At 39.8% G+C, this 26,183-nt stretch overlaps 1 protein-coding gene across 6 annotated transcripts in view; it reads left to right on the top strand.

Annotated features, from left to right (window-relative positions):
* The window catches only part of LOC308056778 (transducin-like enhancer protein 4), a 97,024-nt gene that overhangs the window by 26,350 nt on the left and 44,491 nt on the right, over positions 1-26,183 (top strand). For 3 of the 6 annotated variants that reach the window (XM_080372610.1, XM_080372611.1, XM_080372615.1), the window contains exons 5-6: positions 5,656-5,718; positions 14,751-14,825. In XM_080372610.1, the coding sequence (XP_080228736.1) occupies positions 5,656-5,718; positions 14,751-14,825 (138 nt within the window). Of the gene's footprint in view, positions 1-5,655; positions 5,719-13,481; positions 13,594-14,750; positions 14,826-26,183 lie in introns of all 6 variants that reach the window. The other 3 variants (XM_080372613.1, XM_080372614.1, XM_080372612.1) reach the window with 2 other exon arrangements.

The following is a 26,183-nucleotide window of genomic DNA, read 5'->3' on the forward strand; positions in this document are numbered from 1 at the left end:
ATAGTGTTTTATTATTCTGTTTTATTTCAACAATACATATATAGTAGTTTTGTTTCCACTCCACTGACAGACCTACAGCCTCCAGTGGTAATTCTTTACCAGCAATTTTTTGTAATTGTAATAACTATGGAACTTTGTGAAATATAGTGGAAATATTTTCCTGAAGTTTATATGCTATAAATAAGATCCCATTTCTCTTTTTTCCACCAAAAAAGAATGCAAATTCAGATTTTTAAGCAACAAATTGATTCTGAACTCTCTACATACTAGAAAATTTCTGAATGTTGGTGTTTCTAGAGTTTCTCTGACTCTTATTTCTCTTCTAGTTCCCATCTGTGTGAGGAATTTGGACATATGCTAAAATACTTATCAAGGCACTTAAACACCTTTCCGTATTTTACCGTGTGTTTATGTCCTATTTCAGCTGCGTGAGGCAAGGGTAAATTGAATTAAACCCCTATGTTGCCACCCTCAAAGGGATTTAGGAGTCTAATGGTCTGTCACATGCTCCCCTCTGCATACTGCTGGTTGCTGCAGGACTGTAGTTGTACCCCAAGGACCAGCTTTGTTGAGCCCTCTTCAGAGGCTGAGCTACCTTGTGGTACCTGAGGTGTAGCCCTGCCCACAATTTGTCAGAATGCCTTGTAGGCACTTAGGAACTTAAGGGTAAGGTTTGTAGGCGTATTTAGACAATTAAGTATCATTTAACCATTGGCTTTGGTCAAAAAGATTTTGTTTGCTGAATTGGGGACCTAAGCTGTTGTATCCCTGCAGTAGTGCTGAGGAACTGTTAACTGACACAAGTTCTTCGTTGGATGAGATTCTGGCACAGTGATTTTATTATTTTTGCTTTATACACATAATAAAATGAAAAAGTTATTAATGTTGTAGTTAATAACTATTTAATCATTCTCTCTTTTTAAAAAAGATGCCACGTAAAGGCTTTGAAAGAACTCAAACCTGTTAAAATAGCGTCCTTTGTAGGAGTCTTCCAAAGGATGTGAACAATACAAGCTTGCATTAGATAAGTAAAAAGATTATGGCCTGAGCCTTCACTGCCTGCCTCTGCCTCATCTTTTCTGATTCCATGCTGGTGTGTTTTTACGCAAAACCAAGTATCTTTTGTGTTTAGGAAAAGGAGTAATAGAAGTGTCGGTGTTTGTTAACATATTTGACAGACTATGGCAGCAAAAGCTATACTTTTTGTATTTTGGCATGAACAATCACCCTTTTATTGGACCATTAATGCTATTTCAGAGCATCACGCTCTACCCACAGGCAATAATTTAGCAGCTGTTTATCAGGAGCTTTCATAAAGCTTTGAATAGTATTACAACATTCAGTAACCCTAACAACAGCATTTCAGAATCTGTGCCGGTTTAAATGGGATATCCCTGAATGTAGTTGTTCAGGGATGCGTGACCCACATAACCTATAAATTTGATTGGAAGTTACAGTGCTGGCATAGGCTGATGGATAGCAGATTAGAACCCTGATTAACCATGTGATTCACAGGCTGGGAATATATTGTCCTAAGAAAGATTCATCAGATGCAATCAGAATTTCAAGTAGTCAGATGAAATTCAGATGCGCTGTGTGCTCTCCCCGCCACACCCCCTACCTCCTTTCCTTATGCTTTTCTTCTTAGGTTGCCCTCTGCTATTTATTTATTTATTTATTTAGTTTGTTTCCAGAGCTGAAAAATACTTCTTTGATGAATCTGTTCCTCACCCTAAAGCTGTCTGTCTGTTAGTCATCAGAAAGCAGGTTGCAGTTCAGTGAGCAGAAGAAAAGATTTTAATAGAAGCTGTGCCAAGGGCTGTAATGCATCATTTTAAGGCCCTAATTACATTACAATGACAAATATCAATGGTGACAACAGCAATAACCTACATCCTTTAATGGCTATGCTGGAAAAGGAGTTTGGGCGCTGAGCCATCAGATTAGACTTGGTTTCAAAACATAGGCTGTTAGAAGTGTGTGTGTCCACAGTATTGTTGACCGATAACTGAAGCCTAGTGGAAAGGCCTGTAAATAAATGATGCCTCTCTAAAGCCTGGTCCCCTGGGACAAAAGAGTCAAAATTAGATGACCGCAGAAGCAACCGTGTTTCCGAGGCAACTTTGGCTTTCTGTGTGAGAGGAATTGGCTGCCTGATTTTATGAAATCATACTTTTCCTTTCTCCTGCCAATTAGGTTGATCATGAAAAACCCATTGACCTGATGTCTAAGAGAAAAGAGAAGATCCTGAGCTGTTTCTTAAACATAGGGTTTTAAAAATCTGTAGGAACATAGAAATGTAAAGCAGACTTGTGTTTTATTTTGTGTTTGACTTCATACCTTATGTGAAGAAGGAGTTTCGAGGCCCCCTCCAATGGCAATAGGAGTAGGTCTACTGAGATGCTAACCTAAGACATTGGTACCTACCCCTTCACGTTTTAGGGTGGCAGTGCCAAGAACCCCCCTTTAGATAGCTTCCCTACTCTTGTGTGCTTTGTGGTAAACAATCAAGCCGCACTGTTGCTGTGGTTTTATCCTGTACAGTTAATTACGGAAACAGTTGCAGTGTTGATGGAGAGGGTACTCTGTATTTACTAGGTGAAAATGTGTGGTTTAAAATTTTTTTGGTGCAGAACTTGAAATGTCCTTTCTATCATTTGTGCCTGTACCCACTGTTTTCCTTCATGCCTTCCTGCTGCCTGTGGTCCTCAAAGGTAGACAGTCCATGTCTCAGTCATGCTGAGCCTCTGCAGTCCACTGCTGTGCAGCTGGGCTTTTTACTTGCTGCCCAAGCACTGAAAGTGATAAAACATAACCGTACACACAGCCACAGAACTGGGGATGCTCGTTGTTAGAGGAAGTGAAGACCGTTTTAATAAGGGAATAGTGTAAACACCTGCTTCAGTTTAGCAAGGGCTTCTCAGCTTTGTTGTAGCTGGTGTAGCTTTGCCTAGCTGAGAAATACTGCTGGGGAACATCCTGGCATCTCTTGACGCTATGGGTGAGCTCTGTTTCTTCTCTGTAGGCTGAGCTGGATGCTGTGTCCATCAGCTCACTTTCTTGTGTACAGCATGAAAAGACTTGCTGTTCTGCACTCCAGTGGGATCGATATCCAGAGGTTTATTACAGTTGTGTAACTGTTCATATTCAGTCACCTGTTTTCAGTTATTTACAGCTTTTTGGAAGATGGTTTTTAACTTAACATTTTCCAGGCTTAGAATCTGCTGGAGGTCAATTTTTGTTTAAATACTGAGCAAATATGTTGCAACCACTTTTTGGCCTGAAGAGCAGTAGAAGAGAGACATACTTCTTCTGTTGGGAAGTGGGAAGGGAAGTGATCAAAAGAAAAACATCATAGCTGAAATAGCTTGAAATAGCTGGGTTTGAGTACCTTAATTGAGAGAAATGCCTCAAAGTGAATTGAATAAAAATATTTTTGTTGACTAAGCTATATTCTAGCTGAACTAGAATTTAGGTTTTCATGGAGAGGCTGGTGAGGTTTTATAGCCTGCGAGGAGGTCAGATAAAAAAATCTATGAATCTACATATCTTCTAAAATTACACACTGAGCTCCTGCACTGCACTTTGAGCCAGTTTTATTCTCAGTTCCTAAGTGGTGCAGTGGAGGCATCCAGTTGACATAACTGTGGTGGAAGAATGGTCTTCTTCTGAGCTCGGCAAAGGCTCCCCCCAGAAGCTGCGCAGAAGGTGGGAGAGGTTGTGACAGGCATTTTAAAGACGTGTAGCAGGAGTTGTTTTGTGGCAGAGGAAAGCATCATGTGCCTTATTTTACTGAGGCACCTATGTGTGTTGTATAGCGGGTCAGAGGGGCTTCAGCTGAAATCAGGACAGCAGCACTTTGGAGTTTTCATATGGAAGAGTGTTGAAGAGCAGGACATGTAGTTTTCTCTTTGGTTTTAAGGCACTGAAGAGATTCCTTTAGAAAAGAAATAACAATGTGGCTGGGACCCAAAATTGGGAAATAGCTAAATTAATGGTGCTTGAACTACTGCAGCACAGGTACTTTGCAGCTGTGCATTATATTGCGATTCCTTAATCAAATATTGTTTCTCAAGTAGTGCCATTTTGGATTGTGCAGCCTCTCTGGCTGAAGCTTATATGCATACATCTTGTTGCTCCCTGTACTGCTTTGTGTAACAAGCAGTTCATAAATCTCCGTGTCAACTCATATAGGGAACACTGTCTATTTAAAGGGGTACTTAAATTTTATGTTGTGGGATATGATATTATAGTACATATAGACCTTTGAAATTAGCAGGCAATTTAGCTCTGCGATGAACAGAACATATTCTCAAGTGTCCCGTAAGGGACCTATGCTGCTGAATAAACAGAAAAGGTGTAGTAGGTGAATGTAAAACATGGCATAACTTTAACAAGATGAAGACTTCCATAAATAGTGAAGACCTGTGAGAAGACACTGGAACAGAGTAACATAGAAATTGTTGTATAAATATCCTTCAGGAGTTGAGATGGATTTCAGAGGGATGAAGAAACAGTATTGCAAAGTAGTGTGTGTTAACTCGAGTGTGTCACAGCACGCACAAGGGGGCATAGTGACTTCCACATGTACCTTTACGTCTAGCATACCATGTCTTCTGGTTATGTAGCTGTGTAACTGTGATATTCCTTGAACCTGTATTTACTTTACATGTGGTTCTGACTTTTACTGCTGGTTCTGAGCCTTTCTGTTTTATAGGTTCTTTTTTACATGTTTGCAATGTAAAAGACAGCATAGCAAAAAGGATGGAAAGGGATACTGTTAAAAGAAGGAAGCCTAAATTGCACAAGTTTATATGCCTTTGTCATACATAGTGACTTTGCAAGAGAAAGAGCATTCTCTACTACCATATAATAAGGAACTGTTCCTGATTACAATTTATTATAAGAAAGTTATGATTTATTGTAAGAAAGTGTATGTGGCTTTACATATTCTGTTTCTGCAGCTGTAATTCTTGTGTTCTCTTTCCAAATCTCCTCCATCTCTATTGAGATTTGCAGATTAAATACACAGAATAAGAATTGATCTCCAGTATGGAAATAAAGCATTGTACATTAGTTATTTCTGATCACAGTTACAACATGAAAGTAACCATTAACCTCAGGTTTGATAACAGTATAAATAGGATACAAGACTTTCTAAAATACATGGTAGAATAATTATCAGTGAAGTTGTGTATTTTGTTGCTAATGTTCTCATGATATGCAGTGTTAGTAAAGAAGTAGCTGGTTTATTTGTTCCCTTTGTTTACAGTGGCATTGCTGTAATTTGAAATAAGCCTTCTTCTTGCATCTTAGGAGAGAATAGTTCGATACACAGTGTTTTGTTTATCTTTTTTGTTAACATCTCCTGCATATTTTTTTTCTTTAAATATCTTCGATTGCATAATCAGATGTAACTTTTCTTTGTGTCAGTTCTGAACTCTATTTTATATGGAAAATATTTTAGCCAGAAATTACTAGCTTCCTAAGTATTGTTGATTGGTGTCCAAATACTTCTGTTATTTTGCTAATCTGTCCTGGCCAGAGGATGACTAGAGATGAAAAAAAACATACAAATATATCTTCTGTGTTCATTGGTGACAATCGCATCTGAGAGTATATATAATTGAACTTCTTTCTTCTTGTGACTTGCAGGCAGAAATCGTCAAGAGGCTGAATGCTATATGTGCACAAGTCATTCCTTTCCTGTCCCAAGAGGTAGGTAGTAGTTCTTACTGGTGCTGATCTAAACAATTGCCTCGTTGTATCTGTTACAGAAGTGGGGCTTTGTGTTGAGACTGTTTCCATATGAATCTCTTGGTGCTTGTAGATGACTTTGCACTGGTCTGTTCTCACTGTAACTTCACGATCTTCTCCAAGTCCATCATAATATCATTTAAACACATTTATGAAATGGAAAATGTTGTAATGTGCTAAGCTAAGTTTTAGTTGTTTAAATATTTTGCTCTCTTGTACAATGCAGTTTTTCTCACAATTATGACTTTGTTGGTCTGAAATCAGAGGACAGCTTGCAAAAATGCTAGAAAGGCATGATTTGTGCTGCATTCTTGGCAGTGGTCATTAAAGTTCAGCAGAAACTTCTCTTTTCGTATAGCAAGTAGTGGTGTTCAACACAGTAGGCATACAAATGCATCTTTTTTTCTGCCTTTTTTAGCTCTGCATTCCAGATTACTTATTACCTTAAATCCTTTTATGTTTTCTGTGTATTTTGGGGAATATAGACAGAAGATTGAAACCCTCTGTGAGCTAATTTCTCTAAGTACTAATTTTCTTCAAATTATGATTTGCTGGTATTATCTTGAGAGCATTGTAGATACTTTGAGGGGCACTGGGATTTGGGGGGTTAGTAGGAGCTAGCAAGGGAACCTTGGAGCCACAGGCACATGTGTAGTAAAATGAAAACATGGTTCATGAAAGGAGACCTCAGGTGCATAACAGCTTTCCCTGCCCACCCCACTGGAGGAAAGGGCTGGAGACTGGGGTCTGCTGGTACAGGCTGGCATGCATCTATTTAATGCATGGTTTCATTTCAGTAGAATCAGTAGCTGAGCAGTCAAAGCTGGAATGTGTATTCCTCTGTGTTGCATCTGTAAAACATCATGCCTGAGAGTACACTGCAATGCTTTCTCCCACCTTTTCAGTTGTTTCATAAAATGCCATTGTTTTTCAAGAGAGCTGCTCATCCTGCTGCAAATGAGAGGCTGTGTACTCAATATTGGCATTCAGCTAACACACTGCGTGTGTGCACGCGCGTGTGCATCTGTGTGTGTTTGAAATGAGAAAAACACTATCAAAACTAGAGCCTGACAATGTTCATGAGTGCCGCTGTACTCTCTGCTTATAAAGATGGATTTGTCGAAACTAAATGATGTGTAACGATCAAGTTACATTGCTGGGGGACCAGAATTCAAGTCCTGCATGGATCTAAAATGCGTTTACGGGGTTTTATTTGCTGTGCAGGAATAGCACAGCATACAAAAACGAGGTGTAAAGCTGATTCATACTCATGCTAAAGTGAGCACTAAAATGACGTAATTTTGAAACAAAGGCAGGGGTGAGTACTTGGCAGGCAAGGCTGTGATCGTGGCGAAGACATGGCATCAGCATTTCCACAACAGAGACATCTTCTCTAGAGTATGTGATACTATGTTTAGAAACTCTGTACCAGTATACTGCTGCTGGTACTGGTACTGCTATTTTCAGCTGAAATGCTAAACAAGACCTTATTACTGTACACAAATAAGTCACACTGCTCTGCTGGCTCTGATTCCACAAACACAGCCCTTGTGCTTTCTTGGAGTAGGTGTTTCTTGCCAATTAGACAAGCAAAAGGATTACATGGGCTTAGAATACATTTGAAGAAAGATGCGTTTGATTCACAGTGACTGATAGGTTTTGGCCTTTGATTTTGGAAATCCCAGCCTCCGCCCTGTCTACATGCTCATACGGAATTGAGAAAAAGACAAAAAAGGCTGTAGATTTTTGAGCTTTGATGTTAATGGCGTCCCACTCAGGTGAGCATGGGCTCTCTCCTTTTTCTGTGCTCCCTGTGTATGGTGCTTTTCTGTCCCTGGAGCTAAATCTTTCTGGAGTCATTGTTCTGAAAGCTGGTATTTTAAGTCCCTGCCTTAGAAGGAGAAGGCACTGTGCACGTTGCACACTGTAGTTCATTCTTTTCTTCCACTGAGGACAATTGCCCATGTGGTGTTCACATGCTGAAACTTGTGAACTATGAGCCAAAGGCCGTGATTGCTGTTTAACAACCTCCTGGCCATCAAGCCAGGCATGGAGAGCACTTTTAAAGTAATTCTGGACTTAGCCATTGCAGTAGCTTGTCACTAATACATTAGTTATAAGAAATATCTAAGTAGACAACTAAGGTGATCCAGATTTTAGATATACAAAATAATGTTGTCCACTTCTGTCATGGGTACAGTACCACCCATTGAGGGCTGAAGTGCACCAGTGCCAGTGTACTTAATGATAGTTATTTACTTTGTTAGGCTTTAGATCAGAGCTTTGAATTAAGCGGGTTTAGATCTGCAAACAGGCTCTTGTACAGCTTCTGTGCTAGTGAGCTTCTGCTTTCTAAGTCTGTGGCCCATAAAGCTTTTTTCACCTATTTGCACATCTTGTTTACCAAGTCTTCCAACTCCTCCTCTGTGCATGTTGCATGGTGTCAAAACTCTTTGGGCTATAGAGGAGATGGAGGTGTCAAAAAATTCACAACTTTAGCATATTTATGCATTGTCAAAAACAAAAGGGAGCACTTGCAAAAAGAAGCATATTGAGTGGAGCATTCATCTTGAATGGAGGCAAGTATGCTTTGTAGTTCACCTAGCAAGAGGGGGGAGAGAGGGACTAGACAGCAAAGGGGTTGAAAGGAGAAGCACAATAAACTTTTCACGTCTCTTGACAGTGCCAGGGATGGTGATAGTTTTCTTGACAGTGCCACTGATAGTGATAGTTTTCATATTAGTGTTAGGAATATATTGGTAACTGTTTGAGGTCTGTTAGTAGAAAGACTTTTTTAAATCAATTTATATTGGCATGTGCTGATGAAGCAAAAGAGAACTGATCTCCAGATTTGAGTATTCTGCTAGTCTTGGTTTCTATCTAATTTGTGTCTTTTAAAAGTGAATGTCTTAATGCATAACTCTTTATTTCATTATCTAGATTAATAGAGAATTGAATTGCAGCATGCTTTTGCTGTTTATGCATTTTGCATACAGTCTAACTGTGGAGTAGTGGCTGAAAAATGTGATCAGTCTCCTTTGTATTGTGCCTGAGGGAAAAATGAACAAAATACAGTGGTTACATGCACTGATGGCAACATTATTGCCTCATAATAGCACCAGGTTAACTTGTCTTATTGCTTGTTAACTTTGTAAGGAATCAATGGCTTGCAATAACTCACTTAGAAGTACAAAATCATGGCCAAAATCACTAGAGATCTTGTGAAAAGGATGCAATTATAATGTATCACCCTACTGTGTACTAGTGTCTGCTTTGTTTCAGGGGACAATCCAGTAAAGTATTTCGGAAATTCTCCGGGCTTCAGTCAGTTTTACTGTGCTGTCCATCATCTAAGCATATACAGAAAATAAAGCTCCTAACCTGCCTAAATACAGCCAAGTCATACCTTGTTTTTGTATTGACTCTGAGTTAGGCAGACTGTAAAAAACACCACCAAGAAATACGAGCTTCCCATTTTGATAGAAGAGAGTGACTTTGTGGTTGAGGCATGAGATGGACTTCAGGGGCAACATGTGTTCAATTTCTGCTGCGGTTGCAGGCTTCCTGCATTGCAACAGTCATTTTCTGCCTCCCTGTGATGTTGTGAGACACTAGTGTGCTCAAAGTAGTCTGTGTTGCGTAAGGTGAAGGGGCGCCTGCAACATTGTACGTAAATACTTGGAGGTTGTTAGCACTCATTTAACTTAGTTTTGATCTGCTGCAGCTGGTATAGATTGATGTTTGTATCATGAAATGTTACAATTAATTTTGGGTCTAAAGGCATAGATCATGCCTCTGCTAATTTATGCTTCTCAATTGAATTTACCAGTTGCAGTACAGTGTGAGACTTGCACAACCCTGTGTCTTGAGTTGGGGCTGGTTCCTGTGTCATCAAGGTGGGGTGTGTGGCTGGCTGCAACCTGTGACTGTCACGGGACCCTCTAGGCTATAGAGGGCTGAATGACCTCCTGTGCTGGATAGTGTTTTTTTTTTCAGTGTGGCTGGAGATACTCATGTATTGCAGTTACTGTCTTTTGAGTAAATATTGATTGTGTTTATATTCATGAGACGCATACAAGCTGGCTGATTTACAGCTAATGATCTAGTTGTGGCAACCTAGAGCTCACCACAACCTGCAAAAGTTGCTCGAGAAGCCAGACAAATGTTCACGTCATTGGCCTCTGTCAACTTTCATGCCACACTACAAGCATTACGTAGGCTGGAGGAGGCTGTAATAAACTTTTTCGGAAGGTGCACTATCCTTTCCAACTGCCAGTGAAGTAGCTAATAACAAGCTAAAAGGATTGCTCTTTAATAGGGAACTTTAGTTCCATGTGCACAGTAAGGTGGTCAAATAGAAGTACAATCAAATGCCAAGTACTGGCATACATACATAAACCCAAACATACAAAAAGGAAGAGCTATATGCAGTCTTTTCCTTTCAAACACTTTAATATTAGTTGATGGTTTTCCTTCTACAAGATAGATATGGGGCATAATGTGCTTGCCCTTCTGTGTACATATATTCCCTAGAGGTGCTTCTAAAGTTCAGTAAATTTGGATGAAGAGCGTGAGGTCTGTTATACAGAAGCAGAGCAGGAGTCCTTATATGCTGTTCAAAAGGAAGTAGTTGTTGGTTTGAGATGTGGGAGGCTGAGAAGTCAAAAATTATTTTCTTCCATTTTAGACTTGCCGCAGACTAGAGATGAAGCAGTAAATACAAGGAAGCTGTCAGGTATCTGTAATCCTTCTACCAAGGAAGGCATCTCATTACCAGTTTATGCATATCTTGCTAATAATGTTATGTTTTTATAAAGTGGTTATTTTGTCTTGTCTGAGTTACAGTGCCTGGATGCAGTGACCCTGCTGGGCCCTTTTAGTTTTCTAAGCCTGTGCTGTAATCCACAGTAAATACGTGATTGCTGTTTAGTTTTCACCAGTGTTTTTGGTGTGGCCTTGTTTCATTTATGCTGTCTCGAGATCAGGCTTTTCAGAATGGCACTGCTGCAGTTCATAAGCAAGACCTGGTCTGTACTCCTTCTAAACCAATAATATGCCAACAAAATAGTATGAATAAAACATAGGAGAGCCCGCTTGCTTCTGCAAGTTCAGTGAGTTTTGCTTTGGGTGTCATTGTTGGTGCTGGAGACAGGCTTGAATTGGGCATTTTAAACACCAGCATCTCTTATGCTAGGGGAATTTCAGCTGCTTGGTTGCTGTTAGCACAGCTGCCCTGTCAATGGGAGCTGTGGGGAGCTCTGACCTGGTATAAAAGGCCCAGGTATTTTCCACCGTGCTGCAATGCCTGTGCAGGAGCCAAGGCTAGGTGACAAGACAGTGTGGTGAAACAATGTAATGCTGGAAAAGCCTACGTTCTTGTGGTCTCTGTTGCTGCTACCTATCATGAGACAAGGTGATTTTCCAACACAAGGCAAGTGCAGACACACTGCTTATTACAGAAATCAAAAAGGGTTGAAGAGAAGAGACAGGGCAGAAGTTAAAAAGAGGAAACGATACTAGTCTGTATGACAGGCAGGGCAGGGTATTGAGTTCATTGCTCTGGACTGTTAAATGCAATGCAAAATACTGTTTTCCCCTAACTGGAGGAAAGGGTCTGTCATTTGCTTGCCTGCACAGAGGAAGGCTAGCATTAAATATGTGTGAAAGCTGCAACTCTGTGTCTATATTTGGTTGGGAAAAAAGGTAACCCTTTTTTTATTGTTGCTGGTTTTACTTGGCTGTAAATCGCTGTGTAAGGCTAGTGTGTGGTGCTCGGTTTTAACATAATGCTGCTTGTAACCGGTGTACTGGCCAGTGAGGGCATGCAAGCATGTGCTAGGTGCTGGAGCCATCTGTCCTTGGGTGCCTGCATGGGCTGGGCAACCCGCCAGCCACTGTCCTGCTCGGTGGGCCCCTCGGATCCCTTTGTTTCACGTTGCAGTGGGTCCCAGGAGCCCTGTTGGGCTCCTTCTCTGCCTGCAGAGATCTCCACCCGTCACTGGAGCTGCTGTTGGTAATGTGGAGCCCCGTGCCCGCCTGGGGTTTAGAAAGGCTTGGGGCAGGCGCTGGGCTCTTCACACCCTGCACAGCCCTCCGCCTTGCTGCAGGGTGACTGCTTTCCTCTGGCTTTATGCATTGGAATGTGTGGCTCGTGCCTGTGACTCGCAGTAGCCCTTGGGGTCACGTGGGGCAGGCCCGCTGTGGGGTGTCCTGGAGCTGAGTGGGGAGTCTGCTGCGTTGCTGCAAGGAGGTGGAAGTGATGGAGGGGCTAATTACAGGCCATCTATTTTGGATCTTCACATGCTATGCCTCTGAAGATTAACTCAATGTTAAAGCAGCGAGCAACAGGAGAGTTTTAATTGTCTCTACTGTACATAATTTAGGTTCAGTATTAGAAGGCCCATGGATTTTCTCGACTCTGTGAAGGCTTGATCCGAAACCTATTAGAATCAATGAAAGATGCCTTGTGTGGCTGCTTAGGGAATTTCTGTCTTACAGTGCTTTCCAGCAGAAATCTTAAAGTGAGATTTTGGTACTCTACCCCTTCACCTTCTCTTCCCCTCACCTGGGAATGAAATCGTGTTTTTCCCAAGTACTCCTGAGAGCCATTCTTTGTATGTTTGCTGTAAAGGAAAGGAAAACATTCTACTCTTGTTGAGTTGACTTATTTTTCCAAAACCCAGATGAAAATTGGAGTAATTTCTACAATAACTTTGATGTTTTCAGGCCAGCTTTCTGTATGTCCCTCAGAAGTTTTTTCTTCTGCCTGTGGCCCTGGGAACAGGATTTTAGTAAATGGGTGTTGGAATTGAATGCTCATATACACAAATCAAGAGCTAGGTCCCTCTCCTTGCCTCAGTGCAAAAAGCATTGGCTAGGAAACAGTAGGAAAGCAAAGATGACTGTTAAATTCTCAGTAGATGATTATTTTTATTTTTGTTAAAATAATTTTAATGATTTGGGTTTGGTGAGTTTTTTTGGATGACTTGGTCAAAAATGCTGTGACCCGTTTTTTCGTGTGGCTTTTACACCAGAAAACAGTGGTGCAATTTTTATGATCACCCTGTTGCAACATAGAGCCATGTGTCACCAGGCTTTCAGCTACATATTCAATGAAACTGTACCTGCCCTTAACATGTGATGACCTGGAGATGATAACACATAGTCTAGAACTTGAAGGTTGAGTATCATAATTTCCTTTTTACTGGTTATCTGTGATGGTGATACAACACTGCATTTTTTTATTTTTTATTTTCTTAATGGCAAAACCACATTTGCTTATATTCAGCCTGCCTGTTGTTCTTTACATTGTCTGCTTATAAGTGATAGATTTGGTTTACATTAGCACTGTAACTTTACAACACTGAACGGGACTGCTGTGATTCTGGGTGCAGCAGTATGTTATTTACTCTCCTGGCATTTCCTTCATTTAATTCTTTGTTTAAAAACAAACAAACCTTAAAACCATTTTCTTCCTTCCAGGAGTGTATCTAAATTACCACCTCTATTATTTGCATTTATCCATTTTTTTGTAGTCAAGGTCAGCATTTCTTATAGGTAGATTTTTTAGATTTGCTTTTTTTTACCTTGAGGGCTTTTATGAGAGAGAGTTTATAAGTGAAAATGCCATTTTAGTTTGTGTGTTGCACTAAGAACCATCAAAACTGAGACTGCCAAGCTCCCAAGATAGCAGAGCCCTTACTTATGGCCCCCTTTCCCAGCAGGGCTCAGGGTGCTGCCTGGGGAGTCTTTCTGATGCTCTTCACCGACTCTTGTGTTGGAGGAAGTCTTGAGGATTTGGGTCCCCACCTTATTTTATGCAGCTCTCTGCCTCTGGTAAGGAAGTATGGGAGGTGTTCTCTACCTCTGCTCTGCTCTGTCCATATACACAGCCATGGAGGACAAACTGGAGGCTTTAAAGAGACCCTCTCAGCCCTTTCCTTAAACTTCGTGCCAAAGAACATCTGGACGCTGGTTTCAATACAGAGCTGATGTTTCATTGTTACAGTTTCAGCACCTCCTGAGTTAGGCAAGAGCTTGCTCCTCCATGTTCAACCTGTGGCTACAAATCAAAAGATGACTCGCTCCCAGTGCAGATCACATAACCTACTTGCAGTTCTCCCTGACCCCTCCTTGCACCACTTTGTTGCCTGTGTGATCCTGATCCTGCGAGTCTGCCTGTGCAGACGAATTTGCCACCAGTGGAGCTCTGGACAGGCACAGATCTCGTTGAAAGATGAGGACATTCTTTTATTTGTAGCTGATGTTTTCAAATAAATATCAGTCAGTTTTCAGCATACAGCAATTTTGAATTTACTGCAGGAATGCAGTATCACTCAAACTGAGATAATGTAACCACTGAAGCTTGTAAACTGTGTTGTTAATTAGACCATGTGTTTTTGATGGACTTTTTAAAGCTATTGAAATTTACATGTTGGGGCTTGAAATAATCAGTTCTCTTTCACGTGTTTGACAGAATTGTGAATGGCATTTTAAATTTCTTTCTTACGGTTGAGCTGCTTTGAAATGTACCTAGAAGGAGAATCTGTATATCCTTCAGTGATGTGGGTGCCATGTGCTTGTTGAAAATAGATACCAATAGATACTTTTTCAGTATGCTGCGCTTTTTTCTTTTTTTTTTTTTAATCAGAAAGTTTCCGTGGCTGTATGGAAAGTGGCTTGCATTTTGGCATGTAAATTCCAGAGCACAGTGTGCTGAAGAACAAAAGGAACACAGTTCCTCGTTTAGCCAGGTTGTAAAATAGCTGTTTGGGGAGCAAAGATGTAATTCCTGGCAAGTAATGGCATAAAAAAATCCTCGCCTTAACTGATACTCTTGGAGATCGACACAGAATGTGTCTGTCTGTTAAGAGAACAGTTATTTGAAGCCCTGCATGTGTTTGAAAAACAAAGGAAAAAGATAAAAGGAAGAATCTGTGTGTAATAATTTAGAAAACAAATAAATTTATTCTGTTTCTGATCTTCATTTATAGCACCAGCAACAAGTGGTGCAGGCTGTGGAGCGTGCCAAGCAAGTGACCATGGCAGAACTGAACGCAATCATTGGGGTATGTGGTCTTTCCATTTTAGCTCTAATAGTGTTTGTAAATAGCTTTTCTTTTCCTTCTTTCTTGTATGAACTCATTTCTGTCAGTGGGCAAAAGTTGTGGGTAGTAGTGAGGTTCTTTTCACCTGCAGACTTTTGCTTGCACTGTGCTGAGAGGACTGGTGGGGTGATTAATGTTTGTGTTGTACCACTTCCTGAAGCTGGGTCAGTATCTGGGTTTTTTTGTTGCCCTTTTAAAGTAACTTGGCTTCCTTTGCATACCATGTGCTAGTCTGCTTCTGCAGCCAGTGTAGCAGGTAGCCTTTGTACCACACACTGTGCTTTAGGAGGTTTTTTCCTGTCCCTTGATGCCCATGGCTTTTTCTGGTGGCTCAAGACTCTGAACATGCACCACACTTTTTATTGTTACATTTAAAAATACTTGTTACTTTTTAACAAAAAACCTCAACAAAACAACCAAAATTGATGGCAAAAGGACTCATCATCAGTGTACTGATAGGTGCCCTGCTCCTAGTCATCTGGAAATACAGGTGTGTGGAGCCTTTCTTGTAAAAGCTTTGTTGCTAGCAGTATTAGCCCCGGTATAGCAGTCCTGTGAGATTTTATGGGTGTAGACAGCCACAGTGTTTACATTTTACAACTGGAGAGGAAAGGCGTAACAACAAAAACCGTGGCTGTTCACACTACATAAAATAAAGGTGAGAAGTCATTGCTTAATAGCACATTATTCACATGTATAATTATGCAGCTGGTGCAAGCAGTTGTTTAAGTTATTCTAATGAAGACACTACAACTGTACTTCCCATCTTCTGCACCCTCCCAAATGCTTTTCCTTTTGTGTATAGATTATACATGAAAGTCTTTTCCTTTTTTTTATTCAGTGTATCAAACACACTTTGAAATGCTAATTATTCCATTTACTTTCATTAAAATTCAAATTGCTGAGTGAAGATGTGGATAAGGGTCGCCAAATAATCAATCTGAAGTGAAGATATTGCTTCAATTATGCCTCTGTCTTTTAACAAGGAAATCGGGACTCTCTGATCATTGCTGATGGTAGTGTAGAGCAGCGGTCTGATTGTAGCTTGTTTTTAATAGGCTGTTTCTAACTCTATTTTGTATCCCTCTGACCACAACAAAACACTGGTAGTCAATTAGAAGATATAAATGGAAAAGAGTAACCTTTTTTTCCTCTGAAGTGCCTGTTAGAAGGAAGGGGGTGAATCAGAGCGAGTCTTGTAGAATCATGAATAACATTTGTTGTACGTCTTTTACGCTCCAGTGAGGAGAGTGGGAGATAAATAATTTCCCAATTAGTTTTCATTACCTAACGAAAAATATTGCCTTCTATTAACATTTTTTGCATAAAGTGAGTAGCTAAAGGTTGGCTTCTTTGTTACAGAAGTTTTTATATGTGTTTGCTGCATGTGCTTATGTAGTATATGTGTATATGTGTGTGCACGTACCGTTTTGTGTATGAATACTTCAGAATCTACTTGTGTACGTTTTTGCCATTCACCTTTGTATGTATTAGGGAGACTGCAAAAAGCGATTTGCTTTATAGTAAAGAGTAAGTTGATGTAAAACATGTGATGTTATGGACACTGGCTATTGCACTCATTATTTAAGCTTATCCTGTGCTTTCATGAATCACTAAACCACACAGAATAAATATAAACAGACTAGACACTTGTCTGGGAACCTGGCAGTAACTTCTGTTGGTCTTCCCCCACCAGACGAGTAAATTTTCTGTTTCGTTTGTTGCTATCTGATTTTATCTCTCCAAGTCAGCTGAAATTCTGTTGCCTGAGATTTTCATATCTGAATTTTAGTTTTGTGCATTAAAATTAGACAGCTCCCACCTCCCTCACAAGACTTTTACCTCACTCTATTGACTTTTTCACTCTCCTGTTTTGTGTTAGGAAATGCTGTTTAGCCCCCTCTGCAGCTTTAGAGAAATTAGAGCAATACGGACTGAAAATTTTGTGTTTATCAGGTTTAGAAAGAAGTAATCTAATCCAATCTTTTAGGAGATGAATTTTAAAAAATGGAATAAATAGGATAGCAAGTTATCAAAAGAGCTTAAGTTCTAGTTGCATGAACACCCACAATATTATGTCTGCACTTAGATTTGAAGTCTGAAAATGTAGCATGGGACAAAAAAAAAATGCTTTCCATGCTTTCTAAAGTGAATACCAATAAAAATAAAACAAAGAGCATAGTTAGGAGCCATGGTTTTTCTATATCTCTAGTTCTGTTGTCTTCTTAAAAACTTGTCTTTTAATTACCCGTTGAGCTGTGTACCAGATGAAAACAGAAGCAGTATCTGAGTTGTTGAAGTACAACTGTAGGTTAAGTTTCACTGTGCTTGGGGGGGACCCTATTCAGTTCACCTCATTCATGCTAAACCCCTTTGGTTTGAACGGAAGAATTCTGGGTTTGAGTTTAAGATGGATTTTGCCAGAATGGAGGATGGCACAAGAGAAGAATTGAATGTGCACAAATCATGTCTCTCTTTGTGTTTCACGTGTATATATTTTTGTTTGAATGTGCTCTGATTTAATGGAATCTGATGAAGCATCTTTTAACTTTGCAATATTATTCTAGCTTCATTGGTAAATGAACCTAATCACTGATCCATGCCGTTTAAATGCAAAATACTGAAGTGAGCCTGGAACCTGGAGAGACTGCTTGTTCTCCTGACAATAAACTAGTTGTGTTTAATGGAATGAAACACAGTTATAATGACTTCTTTCACAGGTCATGTTCAGTTTAAAACTGTTGACGGACTGAAACAAGTTAAATATCATCTATCTTCTTCAGGAGAGATGCAGGGAGAAAGACTAAACCAAAACTAGGTATCATAAGCATGCTTCAGGAGGGCTGTAAATCTGCAGGCATCCAGTCTCTGCACCTGGTGTTCACCATGGACGGTACAGTACAGCATTCTTGCTCCGAGCAATTTGTAGTGCACATCCAGAGCTCCTTTCCAGTCTGGATGTATTGGGAGCAGTGTGATGTATCCAGTTGAATCTTGTCCTGTGTCATAGCTGCCGTGTTTTTAAATTAGAATCTTCAAGATCACACTGTTGGAACAACACACAAATTGTAGCCTTAAATCAGTAATACAATCTGATTAGGAGTGATGTTTTCATTTCCTGTATTATTAAATTGAGTCGTCTAGCTCTCTTAAAATGTTTTTGGGTTGTTGTTGTTTTATTTTTAATCCATTATACTACATAATCGGAACATGCTGTGTGAATGTGGTTACGTTTTAATAAGGGAACCAGGGAATTAACTTGTAATTTTATAAGAATTTTATCAAAGTCTCCCCCCCTCCCCCATTTAAAGTAGTCAGTTTTCAACTGCAGTTGGGTAGTAAGGCAGAAATGGAGGCTACTGCTTGTGTGTCTGTTTATCATGCAGAGAGATAAATGTACCAAAAACTTAAGAACAGGTATGTGATGGTGTTCAAAGAAAATGCAGTTTAGCACAAGAAATGCTGAACCTCAATTTTTAGCAGTGACATTTTAATGATAGGAAGTCTGCAAAATTATTTGCCATCAATTGTGAAGGCAATAACAAGCCTTGGTGGTTTTTCACACCCTCTGTGTTAAGTGCTTTCAGAATGACAGCGTAAACTGTGTTGGAGAACTCCAAGGAAGTAAAACTGATTAAAATGTTCATGCTTGAATGGTGCTGATGGAATAGTTCATTTGGACTTTCTCTACCTCCTGCAGCTCAAGCTGAAATATTAAAATTCAGTGGATTTAAATCTCTCTTCCCTCAGCTCAGGAAAAAAACATTACATTTTAATAGGTTTTAAACTCATAATTCATTGGTTTGGAGCAGCACTATTAAATCTATTTAAATATTACTTGTATTACTAAGGAAATGATTTAAATCATTATTTTTTCTTTACCATTCTATACATCTAAGTGAAAAAAAAAAAGGCTTTGGTTTAATTTTTAAGCATTTTGTTTTATTATGTCACTTTTACTGTCTTTTTAAAGAATAAGCAAATGACAGTTGCTGGAAGAAAGGACTCCTGTATTGTCACATGTAATCATCAAGCTGTAAAGTTCCTTCTTAAGTACACTGCTTGTCACAATTTCTACCCAGTTTGAGGCTGAGGTGCTTGTTTGACCCATCTTTAAGATTGCTTTCAAGCGAGTAGTCCATTTTACAGCTGTGGAGAACAATGCTTGTTTAAAAAATAACAGTATGCCATTGCAGGTGCATAAACCTTTGAAAGTGGTGCGGTGTGGCTAAGTGCACACAATTCATAGTAAGAACTTGGCATCAGTGCATGCTGTTATTGCTGTGGTGCCAGTGGTCCAGGGCTCCATCCACCAAATCCCCAGGTGCTTTTTTTTGCATTGGTGCTTAATGTGCAGAGGCATCTTCCATTCCTCACAGACGGTGGGTTGTTTCTGCCTCTTGTGTGTTCTTGTGCTGTGAGGAAGAGCAAGCAGTTTTCAGTTGAGCCAGTGCTGCTGGGGGGAAATGTTTTGATTCCAGTTTGGCAAAGTCATTCCTGGTAAGTGTATGTGTTCAGAAACAGGAGCTTCAGGGAGGATGGGGAAGGGCGGTAGAATGAGCAAGTGTGTTGTAGCACTGGGGCAATAGTCACTTGTCTCTCTGGCCCTTCTGTATTGCTTGTTCAAAGGAGTATTAAGTGGTGGTTGAAGCTTACAATGCTGTTGTTGGCCACCTGCTGTATGTTGTACACAGGTTGTTACAGTGGGAAGCAGCAGAGGAGCTTGACTTAATGGGTGAATGCTTTGAGTTGTGTTTATTTGTGTACCCTGAAGAAATGTTGAAATTCACTCCTCCCCATTTAATTACTCTTGTTTTTTGTTTGTATATGGAAGATATGTGGTGATATGGCCCTGCAAATTTTTTTATGCTACCTAGTCCCTGAAATTCAATTGTGGGAGGAATTGTAGATACAGAAAGCTTTTGGGTGAGCACTGTTGGTTTTGAATTACTCATCTGAAGTCTGGCTAGTTTAAAGACACCTGTTTTTTTGAGGGGCAAAGAGGTATTTTTTCCAGGATTTTTCTTCTTCTCCCCTTATTCCCAGGTGCCAAGTTCAGGGAGAGCCTTGCAGGTGAGACTTAATTTAAATAAATCTCTTCCATATGCAGCATTATCCTGATTTAAAGAAGCTGAAAATGAGGCACAGAATCTTTTTGGGGATTTTTGAGGTAATTAATTAGAATGTAAATAATTCTAGGTTCCATATTTCCTGGAAAAAAAATGCTCTGGGGACAGTTTTTAAATACTGTTGCTACACTTGGAATGGGCTGCCACTGTTGTCATCTTTTACTTATATTTTCAGTAGCTGTGGTAGCTCCTGAATTTATATTGGTCTATCACTATATGAGCAGTCAGTAATGTTGCAGTGTGAAGTGCAGACCACTTACTACATCTCACTGCCAATATGCTGATGCCAGAGGCCGTGCTTGTTATGCTTAAATAAGTGCATATGACATGAGTGTTACGGCTCACATATTGTATCTGATCAGGCAGAGAGCTGACTTCTGCCTCTGTGTTTCTCAAGGTTTTCTGGATCCTGGCACCAAAGCTATGTGACCACTGTTTCTTTTTTTGAATTACAATTAATCAGTATGGGTATGAGGAGTCATACAGAGAATTTTCTTCATGCTCTTGAACATATACAATATTTTTATTTATGACATTTTTATATGCTCTCACTTCACACACAGTAGAAAGGAGAAGACACTTGGCAAGGTGATCCGTACTCCAGTGTATGGAAGCTCTCTCCAGCCAAATACAGATTTGCCATACTCCATTAGACTTTTGGTCTGTTATGTGTTATATATTACCTTGGGTAATGTCCTTATACTGGTGCTTTGGAAAAGAGGAAAGAGTGTATAAAGGATCTGTTTGCTATTGAAGTATTGTGAAGGCAGGGGTTTCCCAGGAATACTTCACTGCAAAATCAGTGGTGTTTGTGTATTCAGTAGAGATGCGGCCCATTTAAAATATGTGCCCTTACTGTACAATATAGCCTCAAGACAGTTATTATTGTGTCATGGTTTCATACCACAGAGTTCTGTTATCACCCCTAAAGAGGTTTGTATATTTGTCATCCAGGCTTCTTCCCAACCATATGTTGTAGGCTGTTGCCTAAAGCTGTGAATGAGGACCAGGACTCCATACAGTGCATCAGTTAAGCCTTTGCTTTTCTTCGGGTATTTGGGTAGTTCTTTTGGTGTCTTCAACGCATAGACACTGAAGTACTGCATAGGGAAAGTATTTCCACATGTTAAGTTTATCCATGAAGGAGGAATTTAAAAGGTCTTAAATCTATAAGTTGTCTGATATTGCAGAATGTTTGACTCCTGTTAGTGAGACAGTTCTTGCTTATTGTTTGGTGAACATTTCACAGACACTTCCTTAGTTTATGAAACATTGATGAACTTACTGCAGTAATGTTTCTGAAGCAAGGGAGTACTGCTTTCCCTGTTCTACCTTTGGAAGAGACTAAGGCAAAGAGAATAAGTGGTCCTTCCACAATCTCAGGGCTGCTTCTTAAATCAAGGTGATTTGATCCTTGTCAAGACCTCTCTTTATCAAAGCTGCTGTAACTGGGGAACTGTGCTAAGGCAAAAGAAATTGCTTTTAAGTTTCAATTATTTCACTAATGGGCACTATATTAGAGAGACAGAACACTACATGTCTCAATGGAATCTGCTTGGAGAGAGATAATCCATGTCCTAACACCTAACATTGACTTATGCGAAGAAGCTGCTTGCCACCTAGAAGAGCAGGCATTGCAGTGCTCTGCACAGGACAAGAGCTGCACCAGAAATGGCAGTCTTCAAAGATGCAGAGTGGGTTGGAAAGAATGGATCAATCCAAGCAACCCAGGTTTTCATCCCAAGCAAAGACAATTTGCTGAAATCCAACACAACGCATGTGTCTGTGTGTTATAAGCACGACGAAACACTGTTAGCACTTACAGAGTTATGAAGCCTGTGCTTCTCAGTAATTGCTGTCCAGATATTTCACTTGCTGAGGACTGACTTCAAAAGTTAACACACATCTCTTTCGTGCTAGCACTACATGGCTCTTAAACTATTCCTGTGAGGAAGCTTGGAGGTGAATTATAGTTGCCACATTAAAAGCTCTGGTGATAGAATTGCTTATGGATATAGCAACTCAGATCTCTCTGTAATTAGTGTTACTTAGTTTTTGTTCTAGCTTTTATCGTTTGTTTCATTATATATGTTAGATGGTCATTTTTTCACTTTTCAGTCATGTTTACATAGCTCAGGATTTCAGAAACTTTTATGTGAGGACCCTAGAAGAAGGTTGTTTAGGACTCTGCTGGGAAAAGCATAGGTATCAGTCTCATTTTCTAGTTCTAAAGAAAAGGACCAAGATTCACAAGGGCACAAGTGGAACAGCGTTTTCCTACTGTCAGTCCAGAGGATAGAAGATCTCTTCCCAGTGTCCATGTGTAGGACATGAGTGGAACACTTGGTAAATAAGGTATTTCAACCAGTGTGCATCTATCTATCCAGAGCTGATTTTTGCCATCTCTTCATCTGTAACAGAAGACACTCAGCTGCTGCCGTTGTTACTCTTTTCTTTACCTTGTTTTTTGTGAAAAGGTTTTGAAGTGGAGGTGTGGTATGTGTGGCACATTTCATACCACTGGCCTCTGTACGGTAAGACCTTGAGCTTACTTGCATTTGGTGCTTTCTGCCTTCTCTTGCAGGAGATGCAGTTTTTTGTTTCCCTAGCTAGTGTTTGATGAGGCGGGGACGGGGAGGAAGGAAGAAGAGAGCCTAAGTGGCATGACGTATGCAAACATTTCTGCCCTTTATTAAATGATAATAGAAAGTGGTTTGAAAAAGCCTAGTTCTTCCTCCCTCCACCCCCAGTGGAGAGGAATCCTGCAGGCAGAATGCAGCACTACTGAACTCCAAGATTCTGGGGTAAGGTGCACTTGAACTTTTGCAGGGGAGTAGGCTTTTCCTTTATTAAACTGCTGGCCTTTTTTACCACAGATCTTTTATTTGCTGGTGTGTTGTATTAATTTTTTGTTACTTTTGTCCTCTATCTATGCTGTTTCACTGAGTGAAAAATAGTCATAAGGGGGGAAGGGAGGACAAATGGTAAAAAATGTATCCTGACAGATGTTCCTATATATATGATTAAGAACGGAAATGTGCTCTGCATATATTGCCTTTCATCCCAGAATATGATTCAAGACATGACTTTTTGTTCCTAGATTGCTTAAAAAGATCTTTGAAGCAATTTGTAGAGTATGATTCTGATAGTTTCTTTGTTACTTATGTAGGAGTTCTAAATGCTCCCCTTCTGATTAATGACAGCTATTGATTTTTCTCCTTGCCCCCATAGTTTTCTCAGTGGAGCTTGCTTTCCTTGTGTAGAATCAGCATCCTCAAAGGCAGATTCTCAGAGAGCAAGAAGCTTGGCATTTGCTTTTCTTTGAAGTTTTTTATGTTATTACTGGTCTCCTTATTCTCTCCTTTTTTGTTATTTTTCATTCTTTTTCCTAGATTTTGTCTATCCTGTGCATTCATTCCCCATTGTGAACAGAAACACTGGTTGCGTGTTGTAGCAGATCAGCTGTGACTTGAGTGTTTAAAGTTCCCGCCAATATCTGATACCTTTCTGTCACACTGGGCACATTCATTTGCACAATGATCACTCTCCTTTAGAAGAATAAGGATAGCAGGTTGCTACACCCTATACATCCTTACCAAAGTCTCTTCATGGAAAACCAGCCATGGTATACATGCATATAGTTCCAGGACCATTCTACTGGAGGAATGACCTGCATGACTCTCTTTGTAAGCTGTTTTGCTGTGTTGCATCTTAACATCAGAAAAGCCTCTTTTGTAATGGTGTGCCAGCAGAGCAAGAACTCTACAAAGGAATTACAAACAGTGCATGTTATGCCAGAGGTGAAAGCAGGCATGACAGATAAAAATTCATGTCGTCCTAAGCACACTCATAAGTGTGTGTGCCAAAATACTTCTTTTTCTAGCTGGTCGTTAAACCATTGACACTGATAATTGTGTATTCTTGAGCCACTGCTTTAATATCTTTATTTTCTCTTCATCTTGTTTTATCTGTATGCTGTCTCACTAATGATATACTCTGAGCCATCAATGACTTCACCTAAGAAATTTCAAACAAACAGTGAAGGTATTTTATCCAGATTTTTGAGGTCCCGTCCCAGCAATACTGCAGGTGTGGGTAATGCAGGTATGTGTGTAGCTACAAAATATCTTTTTGAGACATTGGTTTGTTAACATTAGAAATGTCTTCAGGTTAGAGGACTATGTTCAGGTTGTTTCAATAATGGCTGTGAACTTTCCAGGTCTGTAAGAGGAAAAATGGTAGATTATTGTGCGCAGAGCTGCTTGGAAAGTATCCACTAAAAACTTGAACCTTTTCCAGGAAAATGGGCTTTGAATGTGCTGAGTATAACAAGAGAGCATTAGAAGGTAATTTGTTAGTGGGTTTATTATCACATTTTGCTTTAAATTTGATCTCTTAAGGTGTGTTGGGGAAAAAAATCATGTTAAGCATCAATATTTAGTTGAAAATATTAGTGATACTAAGATAAGAATCTTTTGCAAAGCTTTTTTACCCTTTGTTTAGATGTGGCTTTGGAGTTACTTTACTCCTTACTGTTGACTGCCTAGAGGAATATACAGAAAATTATAAAAAACAAAACAAACCCAAAAAATCCCAGATCAGTAGCAACCAGATGTTATCTTTATTCGACATGTCTTAATATGTCTTGAAGGTTTTACTTCAATTTTTATTATTGAGCTGATTTAAATTATCATCTTCCTAACTAAACCTATTACCAAAAAGAATGCAGTCTTCTTTTTGGCTTCTTTCTGATTGCTGGGTTTACCCTTGCTCTTATATTTTTTTGTGTTGGATGTTTCTTAAAAACATTGTGATCTGTTTTGCAATTCTGTAGGGCATATTTCTTGGTAGCTAACTGTTGCTGTTGTTTTTTTTTTTTAATAGTTCCGGAAAATTTACAGTGTAATAAAGCCTGGTGTACTGCCTTTGCAAATTTTCACCTATTACGCATTGATGCTGAAAATGTATGCTTGACTTTACGCATACTGTAGTCAATTGCGATGCGAATGTCTAAAGTTAACCACATGCTAAGAGTTCATAAATTACATGACTAAGGATAACAAATTAAAGAGAAGATGGAGAAGTGGGAAGTGAAAGCATTACAGCAACATCAAAAACATTATGTGATTGCTCAGTTGGCTCATTTTCAGGCTTTCCTTGCAAGTCTTTAAATTGTGTCAGATTTTATGATCTAAATTCCTGGTATAGGCAGAAACAAATGTAAACTTTCTTCCATAGTAGAATATTTCCATGGTGGGAGAATAGCTGTCAGTTTTATGACTCCTCTGTATCTTTGGCATTTTGGTAACTAGGGGAGACCACCATTATTTAGCACTTTGTATCACTAACTAGATGCCCAGTGGGTTAAGGAATTGAACGTGTTTTTCTATCTTTCCCTGTAACCAAGCTGCTCTGTACAGGCCACCTGGGAAGTGGATGCTCACCCATGACACCCACAGGCAATGGAAAAGCAAAATCAAGCTGTGGATGTTGTGGGAATTTGAATATAGTAATAGTGTCAAAGGTCTGGAAATGGCAGTTAGAGATGTGCTGTCACTTTGTCTTCACTTACTTGAGTATGCCTATCAGGAAACAGTGCTTAATTATGCGATCTTATGCTTTTTTCCCTTTTTCTCTTTGATATTGTAAGAGCAAAAGTCTGCCTAGTGTTTCACTTGGGTTCTTGTCATTAGTGGGTTTGGAGCAGTGCCTGATTTTTGCTGTACGTTGGTTATCGTGTTGGAGGGGCTCATAGTCCTTCCCTATACCAATACAATCCTAGTCCATGATCCTTCTGTTGTTGAACTCTGAGCGCCAGCCCAGACTAGCAACACGCATGTTACCATGTCTGTCTGGCACAGGCATATGGGGCTATACTGGCGTTTTGGGTGTTAGCTGAGATTTATTTAATAGTCTGGTTTTCATACGAAAGTGTTTTATTTGCATCATTACAGTGTGCCTAAATTGCACCAAATTTCAGCTGTATCTGTGAATGGCGCTTTTGTGACTACAGGGATCATGTTCTTCCCAAATTTCACATTCCCATCACTTTCCATGGAAGAGCTTGGTCTCCTCAGAAAAGTTCTCCATGGCAGGAAGGCTGTGTTTGTTTGGGGTTTTTTTCCCTACTCTCCCCAGTTATTTTCAGAGTGCTCTGCAATTCAACTTGCAGTGAAAACACATCAGCTCT

Source organism: Falco punctatus (assembly GCF_963210335.1).
Source record: "Falco punctatus genome assembly, chromosome: Z".
NCBI lineage: Eukaryota > Metazoa > Chordata > Aves > Falconiformes > Falconidae > Falco > Falco punctatus.